Here is a 16751-nt window from a genome sequence, read left to right on the forward strand (position 1 = left end):
CGGCATGGAGAGGGCCCTGCTTCTCCCCCAGGGCCACACTTGGGGTCCAGGGCTCTGACACCGTTCCCCGCCCCGTGAAAGACATGCTCTGTGGGGGACGAGGCCTCACAGGCCCCAGGAGGCGCAGCTCATCGTGACCGGGGTGGGGGTGGGGGTGCGGGTGGACCTGGCAGCCGCCCCTTCCCCTCCCTGGGCTCCGGCGGGCGAGCACGGCGGCCGCGTGTCCTCTCAAAGTCCTTTATTGTACAAGGTCAGGTCGGGGGAGGGGCGCCGAAGGGCGCGGGCACAGAGCGAAGGCGATAAATATGCCAAGCTTTCTCTTTAAATCAGGCATTTATAAACAAGAGCGCATACGTTAATTACATAAAAATAGCTTTCGAATCGTAGAGTAAGTCGTATTGTCGTTAGCAGCAGCAAAGGAGAGGACGGGGCGCGGTGGGTGCTCCTGGCGGGGACACAGGTAGAGCTGCGTTTTTCCTTAATTGAAGAGAAGGTCGTTGCGACTCCTGCTGTCGGACGGACAAGCTTCCTCGGGACCCACGGGCAGGGCGACCCCGTCCCGCAGAGGAGCAGGTCCCGTTCCGACGGCCCAGGACACAGGGCGGCTCCCGGGTAGCAGAGGGGCCTCTGGAACCCCCGCGTACGCGGGTGGTGAGGGTATAACGGAGTCTCCGGGCGTCGCCCGGCCGGCCAGCTGCGAGGCGGAGGCGGGAAGGGTTAGCTGCCCGTGGATTGTTATTGCTGTTGTGTTTCCCTTCGGGAAGCCTCTCCGGGCAGAGGAAGGCGAGCGACTCGCTACACAGTCGGACGGTGTCACACCCGGTCACCTGCCCACAGGACCCCCGCTCCCTGGGGAAGGGCAGGGCCGCAGCTGCACCAGGGAGGGGGCTGGGCCCGTGTGAGCTGCACCCCAGGGTGGAGCTGCCGGGCACCCCTGCCCCGGCCTCGCCCAGGGAGCTGCCCGGGAAGGCTGAGCTGCTGGTGAAGGGGAGCCGCCCGTGTGCCTCCCGCCCCGTCGCTGCCCCCCAGGCCTGGGTGGGACAGGGCCTGCCCTGGGCCCCATCCCCCGGCTCCTGGGGACAAGAAGCCACTGCGTGTCTACCTCTTCCCCATGACGTTTGGGGACACAGCTGGCAGAGGCGTGGGTGACTGGGGGGGACAGTGCCAGGGGACGGACAGGTGGCTCCCTCGTGTCCAACTTGGAGGTCGTGTCTCCCCCCGGAGCCCGCCCGGCCCCACAGAAGCGCACCCACACGCACAAGCTCCAGCTACACCGTTTAGTTCCCTTGAAAAGGGGCTGAAAAAAACACGACTAGAAAAACAAGGCTGACACGCATTCTGAGAGTTGCCTAACTGACCCTTTGCAGACACGGTAATAATGCCCATCGAGGGGTGTACGTGTGGCAGAGGCTGAATTCCATGCATACAGGTTTAATAACTGCAAAAGAACAACAAAGCGAAAAGAAAAAAACCCAAACGCTCGCTGCGATCACGGTGTCCCTTTTGCATTGCACTTCAGAAGGGGGCCCAGCGGCACCCGGGCCCCCAGTAAACCCAGGGCGACCCGCAGGGGATGTCGCACCCACGTCCCCGCCCGACGCGCAGCTGCCGTGGCGTCAGGACGGAGACGGCGAAGATTCCGGTAAGATCTTCCTCGTCCACAAATACCGTCATCTCCGGCGGGCAGCGCCCGTCTCCCGGGAAATCACTTCCAAGCTTGGGCGTGGAAAACCTTATACGATTTGCATAAACAACAGCGGAGAGTAAACGAGATTATCTGGAATAAATGCAAGGAACTTATTCTTATAGTGGCAGGTTCGATCGCTACTGGACGGATATCTGGGGGTAAAGACGAGTCGGGATTCGCTGTACAAGATGCTGGAAGGCACAGAACTACCCCCGAAGTTCAGTTTTTGCATTTCGTTTCCGTGTGATTCCCTTGTTCAACCGAGCACCAGAGGGGCTTCTCGCGCCCGAGCAGGCAGGCGGGTTCAACGTCTGAAAGGTGAGAACCTCAGTCAGCTGGGGGAGAAACAGGGGAAGGTTTCCGACAAAGTGCAGTTCTAAGTGTACGTTAAATGAACAAACGAACGAGAGAAAAAGGAGAGTGAAGTAATGCTGTTTTGTTCTGCTGCTGCGGCCTCGGCTGGCGGAGCGCCATCTGCCCAGCGGAGCAGGTCGCTGCGGCCGGGCGGCCGGACAGTCCTGTCCGCTCGGCAGGTGGAGGGGGGCCGGCTAAGGCGGCAGTGTCAGCTCCGGCGCGGGCGCTCCCCTCCCCGCGGCAGCACAGGAGACCTGGGTCCTTGTCGCTGAAAAAATAGACTCTGGAGAAAAACCCTCCCTGTCCTCATGCAGCCGCGGGCCGAGGAGCTGTGATGGCTTCGCCGGGCGTCGCCCCGGCTCCCTTGGGGTCCCGATGGCGTCACGTGGTGGTGGGGCTTTTAAAAGTTAGTCATTAAAAAACGTGTTGATTTTCTTCTGAATACCAAGTCTCCTTATTGGTTTTAAATAGCTTATAACAAAAGTGTAATGTTAGGGTGTCCCAGGCAAGCGGAGGCTGCGGTGGGGCCCCGCTTGCGCCTGAACTTGGCCAGTAGAAAATTTGCTGTGGATTCCAAAAGAATGTGGTTCCAAACACTCGCTTGGTGGAGGCACAGTAAGACGTTGTGCTATCTGGGCCGGGAGGAGGGCGGGCGGGCCCACCCACGCAGAGCCCCGTGGCCGGCGACTGCCCGCCCTTCCCCGCAGGGTCCAAACCGGGACAGGACGCCGGGGGTCCACTAGGGATCCAGCTCCGTGGCGCTCTCGCTGCCCGCGGCCTCGGGGCGGGGCCGCGGCCACAGCTGCTCCTGCAGCTCCTTCACCACCTTCTCCAGGTGCTCGCGGGCCTCGCGCTCCCGCAGCAGGTCTGCGCGCAGCTGCTCGCGGTCGGCCTCTGCGTGCTGCAGCTTCACCTGCAGGTCCTCGATCTGCAAGGAAACCTGTGTCAGCGACCCCACGCGCGGCCGTCACCGGCGCCGCGAGAGCCTCCAGGGTGCCAGTCCGGACCCACGCCGGCCGCCCGCTGGGCACGCGGAGCCCAAGGCGGGGACTCGGGGCAGCAGTGCCTGGGGCCTCAGCGAGGCCGGCGGAGAGGCCACCCAGCCCACTGCCCGCAGGGGGGCCGCCCGGGAGGGGATCCCTGCGCCCGCCGGCCCGCGCACCTGGGCGGAGTCTGCGCCCTCCCGCCGGCCCGCCCGCCCGCGCACCTGGGCGGAGTACTTGGCGCGCAGGCGGCCGGCCTCGCAGCCCTTGTCGCACACCCGGACCTGCCGCGCCTGCTCCAGCTCCCGCTTCAGGCGCAGCCGCGCCTCGTTCGCCTCCTTCATCTTCTTCTCGTTCTCGGCGCGGAGGCGCTCAATCTCTTTCCGCAGGTTGCGCTTCGCCTCCGTGGCCTCCCGCAGCTTCTCCTTCTTGGCCACGCGCAGGAACTCCAGCTCCTGTGCGGCAGCTCGGTCACCGCCGCCCGACGGCCGCGGGCTCCCAGCGCCGCCCCCACCCACTCCCACGGGGAACAGGCCTGCGGGCAAGCCAGGCAGATACACACACACACAGACGTGCGCATACACGCATGTACAGACACGCACAGACATAGACACGTGCACACAGACACGCACACAGACGTGCACATACACGCATGTACAGACACGCACAGACACATGCATCCAGACACGCAGACATGTGCACACACAGATGTGCACATGCACGCATGTACAGACACACAGACACGCACACAGACGTGCACATACACGCATGTACAGACACGCACAGACAGAGACACATGCATACAGACACGCACACAGACGTGCACACACAGATGTGCACATGCACGCATGTACAGACATGTGCACACAGACATGCACACAGGCACAGACGTACACAGACACACAGGCCTGCCCTCCCGGCACTGGCCGCTCCACGGCACCTGTGATCCAGGAAGTGCCACCACTGGGCTCCTCTCTGCCTCCACACCCTCCTGTCTCCCTGCACGTTGACGGGTCCCCGCAAGGTCCCGCGGCCTCAGGGCTCTCACCCCCTGCGTGCCAGGGCTCCGCTCTCACCAGCACCCACTCTGGGCCTGGGGTCTGGCCAGGAGGCTGCTGCACTTAGAAGCTGCTGCGGAGCCTGGACCGCCTTCTCCCCGAGTTCCCTCCGTGCCCATGGTGCCCAGCCAGGGGTTCCCTCAGCGCGTGGCAGGTGGCACCGAGCCAGAGGGAGGCAGCCCCTTCCCCGCTGCTCCAGCTGGTTATCTGTGACGCACCCTGCAAACACGCTCATAAATATGCATGTGGGAGTCACACCTCCACCAGAGCCAGGCCGGAGGGCAGCGCCAGGGAGGGGAGGGCAGTGGTGCGCAGAGCCTGGTGCCTGAAATACGCTCAGAGGGGGCGCCCGCTATCCTGGGGCTCTCGAGACCGCAGGGTTGTGTTGTGCTAGCAGCCCACGTGTGAAGCTGCCCCGAGCTGCCAGACGCCAGCAGAGGTGTGAATTCACCAAAGCGGGTGTGAAGGCCCCGCCCTCCCCAGGCGCTGGGAACTCACTCAGCCTCCCCCACTCCTCAGAGAAGCAGCAAGCAAGCGGGGACAGCGGCGGGGAGACGGGCTGAGCTCCGGGACCCACAGGGGTCCTGCCCTGCTCGGGGGACGAGGGTGCCGCTGGGGCCCAGATGGCTTTAAGCCTCCAGCTCCCTTGTCACAAGAAAGTCACTTCTGTGTGGTTGTCTAGGCCTGGTGAGGGAGGGAGAGGCAGTCTGTGTGTGTGTGTTTGAGAGCCGTGTGGGGGGAGAGCCGTGGGGGGGGGAGAGCCGTGGGGTGGGGGGTGAGCCGTGGGGGGGGGGAGAGCTGTGGGGGGGCGAGTCGTGGGGGGGAAGAGCCGTGGGGGGGGGAGAGCCATTGGGGGGGGAAGAGGCAATGTGGGTGCGGAAGAGCCGTGTGGGGGGCATTGCCCGTGCCTGGCGCCCTCCTTCCTGGCCACGCGGACACCGTGGGGGGCCTGCACACCTGCTGCTGGGGGCTGGCGGCCCCTCCCTCTAGAACACAGGCTGAGGAAAGGCCCGCAAACCCCTGCCTGCGGTCACCTGGTGGAGGCTGCGCTTGGCCTGCAGGGCGGCGCTCAGCTTCTCCTCCTGCTTCACGCGCATCTTCACCACCTCGTGCAGGAACTTCTCTTTGGCCTCCTTGGTGTCCAGGCCGCCCTCCAGGGCTTGACGCAGGTGCTCCAGCTCCGCCTCCAGCCCCCCACTCGGGGTGTCGGTGGGGGCCGAGGTGTCCGGGGCTGTGGGGGGGGCGGGGGGGCCATGCACCCCTGGGGAGCTCAGGTCCTTGGCTGAGCTGGACGAGGTAAAGGACGGAGAGGAGAGCGAGGACAGGGAGGAGGTGACTGTGGAAACAAACAGGTGCCAGTTACGGGGGGGCTCGCACCACCCCCTCCCGGGAGGGCTGGCCGCCGGGGCGAGGGGCTGGCCGCCGGGGTAGCAGGCGACTCACACGTACATTCCTCTCTGCTCTCCACCTCCACCTCTGCCTCTGAGTCCTTGTCGTCCTCCGGGGTGACTGTGGGCGCCTGTGTCTCTGTGGCCCCAGGTGTGTCCACTGCCAACTTCCGCTTCCGCGGCTGGATGCAGGTGGCGAGGGGCTCGGGGGCCCGGGAGACGATGGTGGCACATGGCGGGCTGCTCACCACCTTCTGCTGGGCCGGTGGGGCCAGGGCCACGTTGGGGGCCACACCGGTCTCGAAGCTCTTGTAGGAGTAAAAGCTGCAGGGGCGGAGGCATGGGGTGGGGGGGCTGTCAGCGCCGGCCAGCAGGCGAGTGCTCAGCACGGAAGGTGTGAGGGAGACGCCTGCAGGGCCCGGGGCTGAAACCAACACTGGCTGCCACGGCTGCAGCCAACCCTGACTCCACAGGAAGTTCCAGACCAGCTCTTCCTGACGCCCATCACAGCGGCCAACTGGCAATGGCTGGACAGCTGGGGCCTGGGCATCGGGAAGCCTACACCCACCACATGCCAGGCACAGACGCCCAGGGTCACTCAAATGAGAGGTGGGCCCTGGCTGGTTACTCAGTGGTTAGAGCAGGGGGGGGGTGGGCAAACTTTTTGACTCGAGGGCCACAATGGGTTCCTGAACTGGACCGGAGGGCCGGAACAAAAGCATGGATGGAGTGTTTGTGTGAACTAATATAAATTCAAAGTAAACATCATTCCATAAAAGGGTACGGTCTTTTTTTTTTAGTTTTATTCATTTCAAACGGGCCGAATCCGGCCCGCAGGCCGTAGTTTGCCCACGGCCGGGTTAGAGTGTCAGCCTGTGGACCAAAGGGTCACAGGTTTGATTCCCAGTCAAGGGCATGTAGCTCGGTTCCAGGTTCGATCCCCAGCCCCGGGGCACGTGCAGGAAGGAGAAAAGCAATCGATGTGTCTCACAAGGATGTCCCCGCCCACTCCCTTTCACTCTCTAAGAATCAATGGGAAAAATGCCCTTGGGTGAGGATTCACTGAAAAGCAAATAACAACAAAAAAACCTAAGGCGGGTCCCACTGCCCCAGCCCATGGAGGCTCAGGCAGCAGGCAGCCAGGCTGCGGGAGCGGGTGGCAGGGCTGCGCACGCAGGTGGGAGCACACCCGGCCTCACAGGCAGCTCAGTAGGGAGCTGACCACTGACTTGGAGGCTGCAGAGTCCAGCGGGGCCCAGGCCTGCGGGGACCGCTGGCCGCTGAGCAGCCGGCCCCTTACCTGTCGCGAATCAGGGCTGGGAGGTGGGGGGAGAGCTCCTTGTCACTGGCAGAGACGGCAGGGGACCAGGGTCGGAAGGCGGAGAGGCGCTGGCGAGGGTGAGCACAGCCCAGGCTCTGCCGGGGGAGAGGGAGGGGCACTGGTATCAGAGGCCAGTGCACTGCGCTGGTGGCCCCGCCCCACCCAGCATGCACCGCCCCTGCCCCGCCCCATCCGCAAGCCCCGCCCCGCCCCGCGCAGACCCCGCCCCTCTCCCGCCCCGCCCCGCGCAGACCCCGCCCCTCTCCCGCCCCGCCCCGCCCCGCGCAGACCTTGCTGGAGGAGCTGGCCAGGGTCCGCAGCCAGCTGGACTGTTTGTCCTTCTCAGAAGACGTGGGGTGCTGGGAGGGAGCATCGTCTGTTTTTCGGATGGAGACGGGGGGCTCAGAGGAGACCTGTGAGCGACACAAATGTTCCCGTTGGCACCTGGGGACGCCCACGCCCTGGGTAGCGTCCCCCAACCAGCAGACTCCACTGATGCGCTGCGTGGGGCCCTCACCATCACCCCGTGGTGCCCCACAGCCAGCAGCCGCCCAGGGCCTTCCAAAGTCTGCGCTGACCAGCCCCGCTCCCTGGCCCAGTGGCCTGTCCGGGAAGACCCCAGGGGACAGACGCCCGGGGACAGACCCCCAGGGACAGACGCCCAGGGACAGACCCCCAGGGGACAGACGCCCAGGGGCAGACCCCCCCAGAGACAGACGCCCAGGGGCAGACCCCTGGGGGACAGACTCCCAGGAGTGTGCTTGTCAGCAGCCGAAGCTTCCCTGGGTGTCCCACGGCCCCCCACCCACCCCAGCCCCCGAGTTCTGGATTTCACCAAACAGGACGAACTTCAAAAGCTGCTTCTGGCCTGCACCGTGAGGTGGGGTGAGCGGCCTGCAGCAATGAGCCCTCCGAGAAAACATCTCAAAACAGAGGCACTGCTCACACCAGGTGAGCTCAGCTTCCTGGAACTGGGGACCTAGGTGGGCTCCTGGGGGACACAGGGTCTCGACTCCCAAGGTACAAGGGGCCTGGGCGTGTCCAGGAGACGGGGGCATCCACACCACGGGCCAAAAACACCCACTGAGGGCGTGGGGCTGCGGACAAGGCCGTCACTCCCGACCCCGCCGGGAGCGCTGGGAGACAGTGTTGTGCCACAGAACTGGCCGAGGGGTGGGGGGAGGCGGTCGGTCACAGTGCTGCTCACCACGGCGGTCACTAGGAAACAGGAGACCTGGGCCGGCCGGACCCGGGGCAGGGACCATGGACCAGGGGAAGGTCCTGTCCAGGCCCACGGAGTGAGTGAGCAGCAGGTGACAGGCGCCTGCACCCTACAGCCCCTCTCCGCTCAAGGGACAGGGTGTGGGTTGGGGCCAGGGAGCCTCACCCCCAAATTCCACTCCAGGAAGCAGGCAGCCCTCCAGCGCGGGAGGACTGTGGACGAGAGGGGCCACGTGCTGACCTGACAGCTCAGGGGAGGCCTGCGTGGCGGTCCTGCAAACTCAGAGACCTACAGTCACCACAAAGGATGGTCTGAAATTAAACTTGAACTAAAGCAGTGATGGTGGGCAGTTACGTCCTAGGCCGGTATCTTCACTGACAAGGTCAACCTTTACCATAACGGAGCCTGTCTTTTTGCATCTATAACACACCCTTGACATGTCTGGGTAACGTGTAACTTCCCTTTTTGTGGAGCCCCTAGGGCACAACCAGATGTGCTGGGCGCCAGGACAGAGACCACCAATCCCTTCATTATCATGTTAATTGATCCTGCACCCACGTAAGCATGTGTCCATCATTTTACTTTGTATCCAAACCCAGGGGTTTCCCCGCTTGGCTTTCTCCCTCCTCCTTAATCTGTCACCAGTGGATTTCATGTCACCCACCTCCGTCCCTCCTTTGACTGCAATGATATAAATACGGATGTAACCCGCCATTCTCCGGAGCACTATCTCAGTGCGTTGAGGTTCTGCTTCCCAGCTTATGTCGACAGTGTGGCTCAAATAAACTCACCACAATTCTTTACAGGTTTCAGTGGTTTTTTACGTTAACGGGACAATGACCCCAAACACGTGGGGCCAGGAGGGCGTCCAGGCAGCAAAGAGCAGCGGCCCTGATGGAGACGAGCACCCGGGAAAGACCCACAGGGTGTGGCCTTTTCGGGGAGACGCCCCATGAGGTGCCAGTGGGCCGACCTCTGCCTGCGCTGGCGGGCGCCCGCCACCTGAGCACAGACGGTAGGGGGCGGGTTACAGGGCAAGGGTGGGGCTTCCTGTCTGAGCGGATAGGACGCGGGAGGAAACAAGCCGGGTTCTCACCAAGAGAAAAGCCACAGGCGCCGATTCCGAGAAACCTCAGGGAGGGAGACAAGGGGGGGGTAAGAGGGGGTGTCAGACAGCCTGGGGCAGCGGCCACACCCACCTGCGACGGCCACACCCACCTGCAAGCCCATCGGCCCAGCCCCCGGCCCTGCCCGGCCCCGGCCCTGCCCGGCCCCGGCCCTGCCCGGCCCCGGCCTCTGGGCAGGGTGTGCAAGGACGCCCGCACCTTCGGGGTTTGGTTCGGGGTTTGGCACTTCCTGGTCAAGGCAGTGTGCACGCAGACCCCCCACCCAGGGACACCCAGGGCCTCCGGCACCAGGCGCTGGGGCTGGGGGACCCGGCGGGGCAGAAGGCCAATAGAGAGCTGGTCCCACTGAGCGCATCCCTGCAGAAGGAACAACACCTGGCCCTGAGCGCCCTGCCAGGGCTGGCCCCTGGGGGCTGACACAGCTGCAGGAAGGGCTGTGCAGGGTGAGGAATCCCACAGAGGAAGTGACACCACTGTCCAGCCGAGACCCTGGTGTGAGACTGAGCACGGACCGGTGGGCAGGAGGGCAGGCCATCTGGGCGGGCCAGGCCACAGTGCTCACACCATCCTGGCCCCAGGCTGCAGGCACTGGGCGAGGCCGGGAGGGGAGCCGGGCCGCCCCCTGTGAGCAACGACCCTCGAGGACCTCCTGTCCGAGGAGCAGACGGTCTGGGCTGAACGTGCTCAGCTCCAGGGACAGGAGCAGGTGGAGGAGCAGAGTCCTCCAGGTCCTCTAGGGCCGCGGTCGGCAAACTGCGGCTCGCGAGCCACATGCGGCTCTTTGGCCCCTTGAGTGTGGCTCTTCCACAAAATACCGATTTCTGCGCACGGGCCGCGAAGTTTCAATCGCACTGTACGTGCGCGCCCGCACGTGGTATTTTGTGGAAGAGCCACGCTCAAGGGGCCAAAGAGCCGCATGTGGCTCGCGAGCCGCAGTTTGCCCACCGCGGCTCTAGGGTTAGGGTTAGGGGACCAAATGGGACAAAAACCCCGATGCCCCCGACGTGAAGCCCAGGAGGGCGCCACCCCGAGAGGCGGTGGCGAACTCACCACACCCAAGATGGCACCGAGAGCCACACACGGCTCCGAGGGGCCCTGGCGGGCTGACCCTGTCCGCACGCCCTGCGGCCAGGCCCCTCACAGGCCGGGTCAGACGCCAGGCAGGGACAGTCACTCCCTGGCTCTCGGACACCTGCACATCTAATTAACGCCTAATTACTAATTAAAACCCAAACCAAGGGTCCCAGGCCACAGCTTTCCCGCTCACTGCCCACTCGGTGCCGACGGCCCGTCAAACTGCCAGACACGGGTGTCGGAGTGCCTTCAGCAGAGAGGGTCACACCCCCAGAGCCAAAACAGCACGCGCACCCAGCCCCCCGCGCGTGTCCTGCAGCGGCGCCTGCCAGGTCTGTTTCAGCGCCGGGAGGTCGAGCGAGCTGGCCCGGAGGAAGCCGGTGCCTGCACAGCCGGTCGCCTCCATGCACGCCTGCGAGCAGGCCTGTCCCACGCGCTCTGGTCAGCTACCTGCTTTGCACCACGAGTCCAGCTGACGGGCTGCACAGGGCAGAGGTGTCGGTGCTGGAAGAAGACAGGCTGGGGCCCCCCCAGAGAGAGAGGGCCCCCCAACTTCAAGAGTGAAGGTACATGCCTGCCTGGGTGAGCAGGGACCACCCATGGGAAGCTCACAGAGCTGGGTGTACCCCCCACATGCACGTGCTACCCTGCCTGCACCCTCCATCACCCCACTGGTCCTGTTCCACCACCTTCTCCATCACCCCCTCCTGCAGGCCGGCGCTCCATCCACTGAGCCAAACCGGCCAGGGCTAAAGCCAGAAACCTCTACACTGCAAAGCACACCATCAAGAAGGTGAAAGACAAGCCTCCCGAGGAAGGAGAGAAAGGACTGCAGGTCAGGTTCTCTAGCAAGGCGTCCGGGTCCAGAACAGACACAGAAAGCAGCTCTGCCACACACACACACACACACACACAGAGATACACACACACACACACACACACAGAGACACACACACAGAGACACAGACACAGAGATACACACACAGAGACACAGACACAGAGATACACACAGAGACACACAGAGACAGAGATATACACACACAGACGCACACACACAGACACACAGAGACAGAGATATACACACACAGACACACAGAGACAGAGATACACACACAGACACACACACACACAACCAAAAACGGGTAAAGGACAGAGACATTTCTTCAAACAAGACACACGCGCCCTAACCGGTGTGGCTCAGTGGATAGAGCATCAGCCTGCGGACTGAAGGGTCCCAGGTTCGATTCCGGTCAAGGGCATGTACCTAGGTTGCAGGCACATCCCCAGTAGGGGGTGTGCAGGAGGCGGCTGATCGATGTTTCTCTCCCATCGATGTTTCTAACTCTCTACCCCTCTCCCTTCCTCCCTGTAAAAAAATCAATGAAATATATTAAAAAAAAGACACACGCGTGGCCAACAAGCACATGAAGCGCCGCGCAGCATCGCTGGTCACCAGGGAGACGAGTATCAAACCACAGCCAGGCCCCCTCCCAGCAGCAGGGCCCGCCCACGCCCTGGGGAAACAGCCAGCCTCCGGAGCCTGTGCCGGCCACGGACGCAGCACGGAGCAGCCCTGCGGGAACGTGGTGGCCGCGTGGCCCGCGACCCCGCTCTGTGGTACACACGCCGGGAACTGAGCGGCTGGGACCGGGAAGGGTGTGCGGCACCAGGAGGGAGCGTCTCTGACCAGCGCACGCGGAGCTGCCGTCACCCCGAGCTGACCTGCAGGACGGGGGCAGCTAGACCGCCCCACGCGCCAGAGGAGGGACGTGCCACGGCCGCGGGGGTCCGTGTCCGGGTCCCCAAGTGGAACACAGAAGCCCCCCGGGACCCGGCAACTCCACTCGAACGTGGGAACCGCCAGAGTCCGGCGGCGGTGCGTCCACACGCGCGAGGGCCCACGTCAGGAGGGAGGCTCGGACACGCGCGGTACCGGGAGGAACCCTGAGCACGGGGCTCGGTGAGAAGCCGGCACAGGGCCACGGTGTGTGGCTCCATCCACGGGCAGGGCCCTGAACAGGAAGTGGGTGCTAGGTGCTGGGTGCTAGGGCAGGAGAGCTCCGGGTACCGGGCTTTTCGATGAAGAAAATGCCCTAAAATCAGGTGAGGTGACGGCTGCTGAGACGAAACCACTGACTTGCGCTCTTGGAAAGGGGGGGTTTGATGTGAATTGTCTCAATAAAGCTGTTATGAAAAAAATCTACTTTAAAACGTGAAATAAGTTGTTGGTTGAAAACCAAACCGCTGGGGTCAGTGGTTTCCGACTCAGTGTCGCCCAGCGGAGGCCGGGCAGCTGCCCGAGCAAACAGCCTGTGGCTGCGGCCCCGGTGCCAGGCACGTCCGAGCGTCCACACGCAGGCTCCCCAGCGCCAACGCGAGGCACACGTGGCTGCACCAAAGGTCAGGCTCACCTGGAGCCGCCAGGAGCCGGAGGCCGAGCCGTGGGCAGGGAGGTCCGGCCCTGTCGGGGCTGCCCGGGCCCTTGGACATGTGGCCCTGCCCCGGCCTGAGTGGTGGCAGCGAGGGCGCAGTGCAGGGTAACCCGGGACTCCCAGGGAGCCGGGAGGCTGCGTCCTGCCAGGCGAGGCACGGGCACCCTCCGTGGGCCCTGGGCCAGGTCCCGTGGGGGGAGGGCGGGAGGCACGCACAGGCGGGGGCTCTGGAGAACAGCCAGCCCCTCCGGCTCTCACCTGGCACCAGCCCCCAGGTGGACAGATGGCCTCCATCGCACACAGCCACGGCCCAGGGGGACGTCCGGGGCCTCCACGAGACCCGTCCCCCCTCAGGTCACTGGATGGGCTTCTACGCCTGCCCCTCCCCACAGCCCCCCACCCCCAGTGCCGTACCACCAGGGTCCCCTCGCAGCAGCCTGGCCGCACGGCTTCTCCCAGCCCCAGGAGACTGGGGGAAAGAATGTTCCAGAAAGAAACAGTTCTCGAGGCAATTGTGCAAACGCAGTGGAAAATGAAATAAAGACGGGGAGCGGAGGGAGGAGGGACTCTGGGGCAGGGAGACTGTGATCTGGGGAGGTGAGGAGCCTGGTCCACCAGGGACCTGCGGGGCCGCGAGTCACCACCAGCCACAGGGCAGGGGCGTGCGCACGGACGGGGCTGTGAGGCGTGAGGCACTTTGGGGCCTGGAGCAGCCACTGCCCAGGGCACGCGCCCCTTCCCACCACCGCGGGCAGAGGCCCGTGCGGGCCTGTGCAGACCGCCCGTGAGCTCGAGGCCAGGCGAGCGGGCATCCCCGTGATGGGGACCACGCATCGCACCGCCCCTTTGCTGGGACCTCCCGCTGCCGGACGGCACCCAGGACCTGGGCGCACACGGCCCTCGGCCCCCCAGCACCCCGGGGGGGAGGGGAGAGTACCGGGAAGCTCTGTCCTCTCGGGGTGCTGGGTGCCCGGACCCCACGCCGCCCCACCCGGACCTGCGCCCCAGACCCTCCGGAAGTCTCCAGGGTCTGGAAACTACGAGCTATTTTTACCGGCACCGTCAGCGCCTCCCACGTGGAGGCAGGTTTCAGACTCTGCTTCGCTGAAATTAACCTATTTTCTGATGATTGTGGCAGAGGCAGCGGATTGAACTTGTAAGACAGCCCCAAGCCCAGTGACGTGGAAACAGCCATTTTAAAAAGTCGCTTTGCTTTAAAAACAACACACACATAAGTAGCCCCTCTTTCTCCCGCTGCCCCCCTTTTCTGAGGAACCCCCCTGACCCGCCTGGCCATGCAGCACTGCCCTCCCCAGGCTCCACGGGAGGACACCCACCAGCCCCCATCTGTCCGAACACGAAGGAGCCCTTGGATGTGGAGGGGTGCCTGTGCCTGGGGGCCCCCAACCCCCCAGCAGCCTTGGGAGGCGGGCGGGGCAAGCGGCCACGGAGCCCACGGGGATGCCTTCCATGAGCCCTCACTGCCACCCTCCCTCCCCACCCAGGGCCTCCCCAGCCCCACAAACCCTCACTTTTAGAGCCAGAGAAGGGGGGGGGGAGAACCTCTTTTTCCTTCCAGTCACTGGAGAGGGACTGTCACAAGGGCTTGGGAGACAGGCCCACACCTCCACGGACAGCCATGCGGTTTGATCCAGTGCGGTGTTGGGGCTGGGGCCAGCGCGGGGGAATCGGCCCAGATGGAGACGGAAAAGCTGCCAAGGCACCGGCAGCACCAGGACTGCGGTCGGTTCCTGGGAGGCAGGACGGAGGCCCCTCACACAGCCCCGCGGGGACCCCAGGTGCAGGGGCCCCTCGCACAGCCCCAAGGGGACCCCAGGCGCAGGGGCCGGCCTCACACAGCTCCGCGGGGACCCCAGGCGCAGGGGCCGGCCTCACACAGCCCCGCGGGGACCACCGGGCGCAGGGACCACCAGGCGCAGGGGCCCCTCACACAGCCCCGCGGGGACCACCGGGCGCAGGGGCCCCTCACACAGCCCCGCGGGGACCACCGGGCGCGGGGGCCGGCCAGGCCTCATCTGACCAGGAACTTCCCCGGAGGCTGCGTGGGCTGGGCCCTGGCTGGCAGGGCGGGTGCACTCCCCGACGCTGGTGGCAGCAGCAGAAACGCAGTGGTCGCCTGTGTCCACCCTCGCGGCTGGGCCCACACCGCCCTCTGTCCTTGGCCCCGTTCCCTCCCCCCACGTCCGCGGCAGGAGGTGCATGGGCCTGCGATGCCGCCCTCCCTGCCACCCCCAGCGTGTCGCCGCTGCCCCCCACGTGGACGCTACGCGACCCTCTGAAGGGCCCACACCCAGGGCTCCCACACCCAGGGCTCCCACACCCCCGCCTCCAAGGGGCTGCAGGCCTTGCCCGGGGTGCTTTCCTTAAACCCACAGGGCACTACCCTCCGCTCCCATCTCCTGACCCTGTGCCCCTGACTCACAGCAACGTCGGCCACGCTTGGGCACACAAAGATCCCTGTGTGTCCACGCACATGCATGCGTGTGTCGCATGTGCACACTGTAAGGACACACTGTGTGTCGCCTGTCGGAGGTCAGTATGCTGTGTGAGGCAGGCCCCCGAGGACCTCGGGGCTGTCAGCTCCGCCCCGACCCGGGCGCTGGGCGCCAGGCAGCCTCACAGAGCTAAGGGCACAAAGAAACTTCTTTTGGCCGAACTCCCACCGGCTGGCAGGTGGGCTCGGGCGGTGCCGGGGCGGGTTCTGGTGTGAGACGCCCCGCTTCCCCACTGTCTGGTCATGCTGGTACAGGGCGTTGGCAGATGCTGGCTGAGGGGCTACTGGGCCCCAGATGCGTCCAACACGAATCCGACGGCCACACCGGGGCCCTGTGACCAGGCGGCTCCTGCCTCCTCCTCACTCCAAGCCCCTGAGGGAGTCGAAGGTTTCAGCTCAGTAAGAGCCAGCAGGCAGAGGCCCCGGTGAGCGGCCAGATGCCCTGCTGTTGGCACCCACGGACACCTGACCCGACACGGGTTGTGTCCCCAGCCACGCACCCCCCGGCGCCATCTCCCCGCCACCGTCCCTGCGGGAGGAGCAGCTGGCCTGGTGCTGGCAGCCGCCTGCCAAGCCTCCAGGCAGAGAAAGCCTCGCCGTCCCACCCTCTTCCCAGCACAAAGGCGCCGCTCACGCCCGCGCCCGCGATGAACGAGGCATAACAGCTCAGGCCTAAGGAGACACAGGGCTGGGCGCCCAGGAGGGAGGGGGAGGCTGGCAGCTGGGGTCCCAGCGGCTGCACGTGGCAGGAAAAGACGCACTCAGTCCGGGTGGGTGGTGGGTGTGGGGAGGGGTCCAGGGACGAAGACCTCCAAGCCTGGAATTAAGTCCCAAACGCCACCCTGGGTCTCGCCCAGCACCCAGGTCCCGAGGACACTGCGATGCCACACCCCGCGGGGCCCCCCAGCCGAGCCTCAGAGCAGACAGCACGGCCTGCAGAGCACAGACGGGACCCGGGACCCGGGACAGGGACTCGCCGAGAAGAGGTGAGAAGGGGGGCTCAGGCGGGGGCACGGCCAGCTCCGGGATCCACTCTGGCCGGGCACCGTCCATGCCCCCTCTGGGTCCCCTGCCCACGCCGGGAGGTCCCGCTTCTCTCTGGACCAGAGGTTTCCATGTCCAGAGCCAACACTTCCCGCCTTCAAAACCCAGGTGCACACCCCCCAGGGGCGCCCCCTGGCAGAGGGATGTCTGCACAGCCCCTGACCCTGGAGGGGCCGAGCGCCCCCAGGCATCGACCCTGTGGCTCCTCCAGGGCAGGAGGGGGAGCGGCCCCTCGCTGGGCCCACCCGCCGTCACTTTAGAATCCAGGCCTGCTTCGCGGGGCGGCGTGCCCACAGGTTCCCACTCTGCTGGTGCCGCCGTGGGAGTGGGATTCCTGACGTCCCCTCTGATGATAGGGGTGGGGGGTGGGGGGGTGCACAGCCCAGTGAGGCCGGGCAGGCCCAGGAGAGCCACGGGCCCCACAGAGAGGCCAGGGCTGCCATGCGACAGGGCGGGCAGGCGGCCAAGGAGGCAGGACGTCGTGACCCCAGCCCCTCCTGCTCCTCAGTGAGTGCACGTGGGGGGGGGGGGGGCGCGGGGATCGAG

General features: G+C 65.2%; 1 protein-coding gene across 2 annotated transcripts in view; it reads right to left on the reverse strand.

The window, feature by feature from the left end:
* Positions 1–223: 223 nt before the first annotated feature.
* SKI (SKI proto-oncogene) overlaps positions 224–16751 on the reverse strand; it is a 50136-nt gene continuing 33608 nt past the window's right edge. The window contains exons 2-7 of one of the 2 annotated variants that reach the window (XM_059691538.1): positions 7082–7204; positions 6771–6886; positions 5532–5794; positions 5117–5418; positions 3309–3479; positions 224–2969 (exon numbers count right to left, since the gene is read on the reverse strand). In XM_059691538.1, the coding sequence (XP_059547521.1) occupies positions 2781–2969; positions 3309–3479; positions 5117–5418; positions 5532–5794; positions 6771–6886; positions 7082–7204 (1164 nt within the window). In that variant the 3' untranslated portion in view covers positions 224–2780. Of the gene's footprint in view, positions 2970–3248; positions 3480–5116; positions 5419–5531; positions 5795–6770; positions 6887–7081; positions 7205–16751 lie in introns of both variants that reach the window. The other variant, XM_059691539.1, reaches the window with a different exon arrangement.

The sequence above is a fragment of the Myotis daubentonii genome, chromosome 3, assembly GCF_963259705.1.
Source record: "Myotis daubentonii chromosome 3, mMyoDau2.1, whole genome shotgun sequence".
In the NCBI taxonomy this organism is placed as follows: domain Eukaryota; kingdom Metazoa; phylum Chordata; class Mammalia; order Chiroptera; family Vespertilionidae; genus Myotis; species Myotis daubentonii.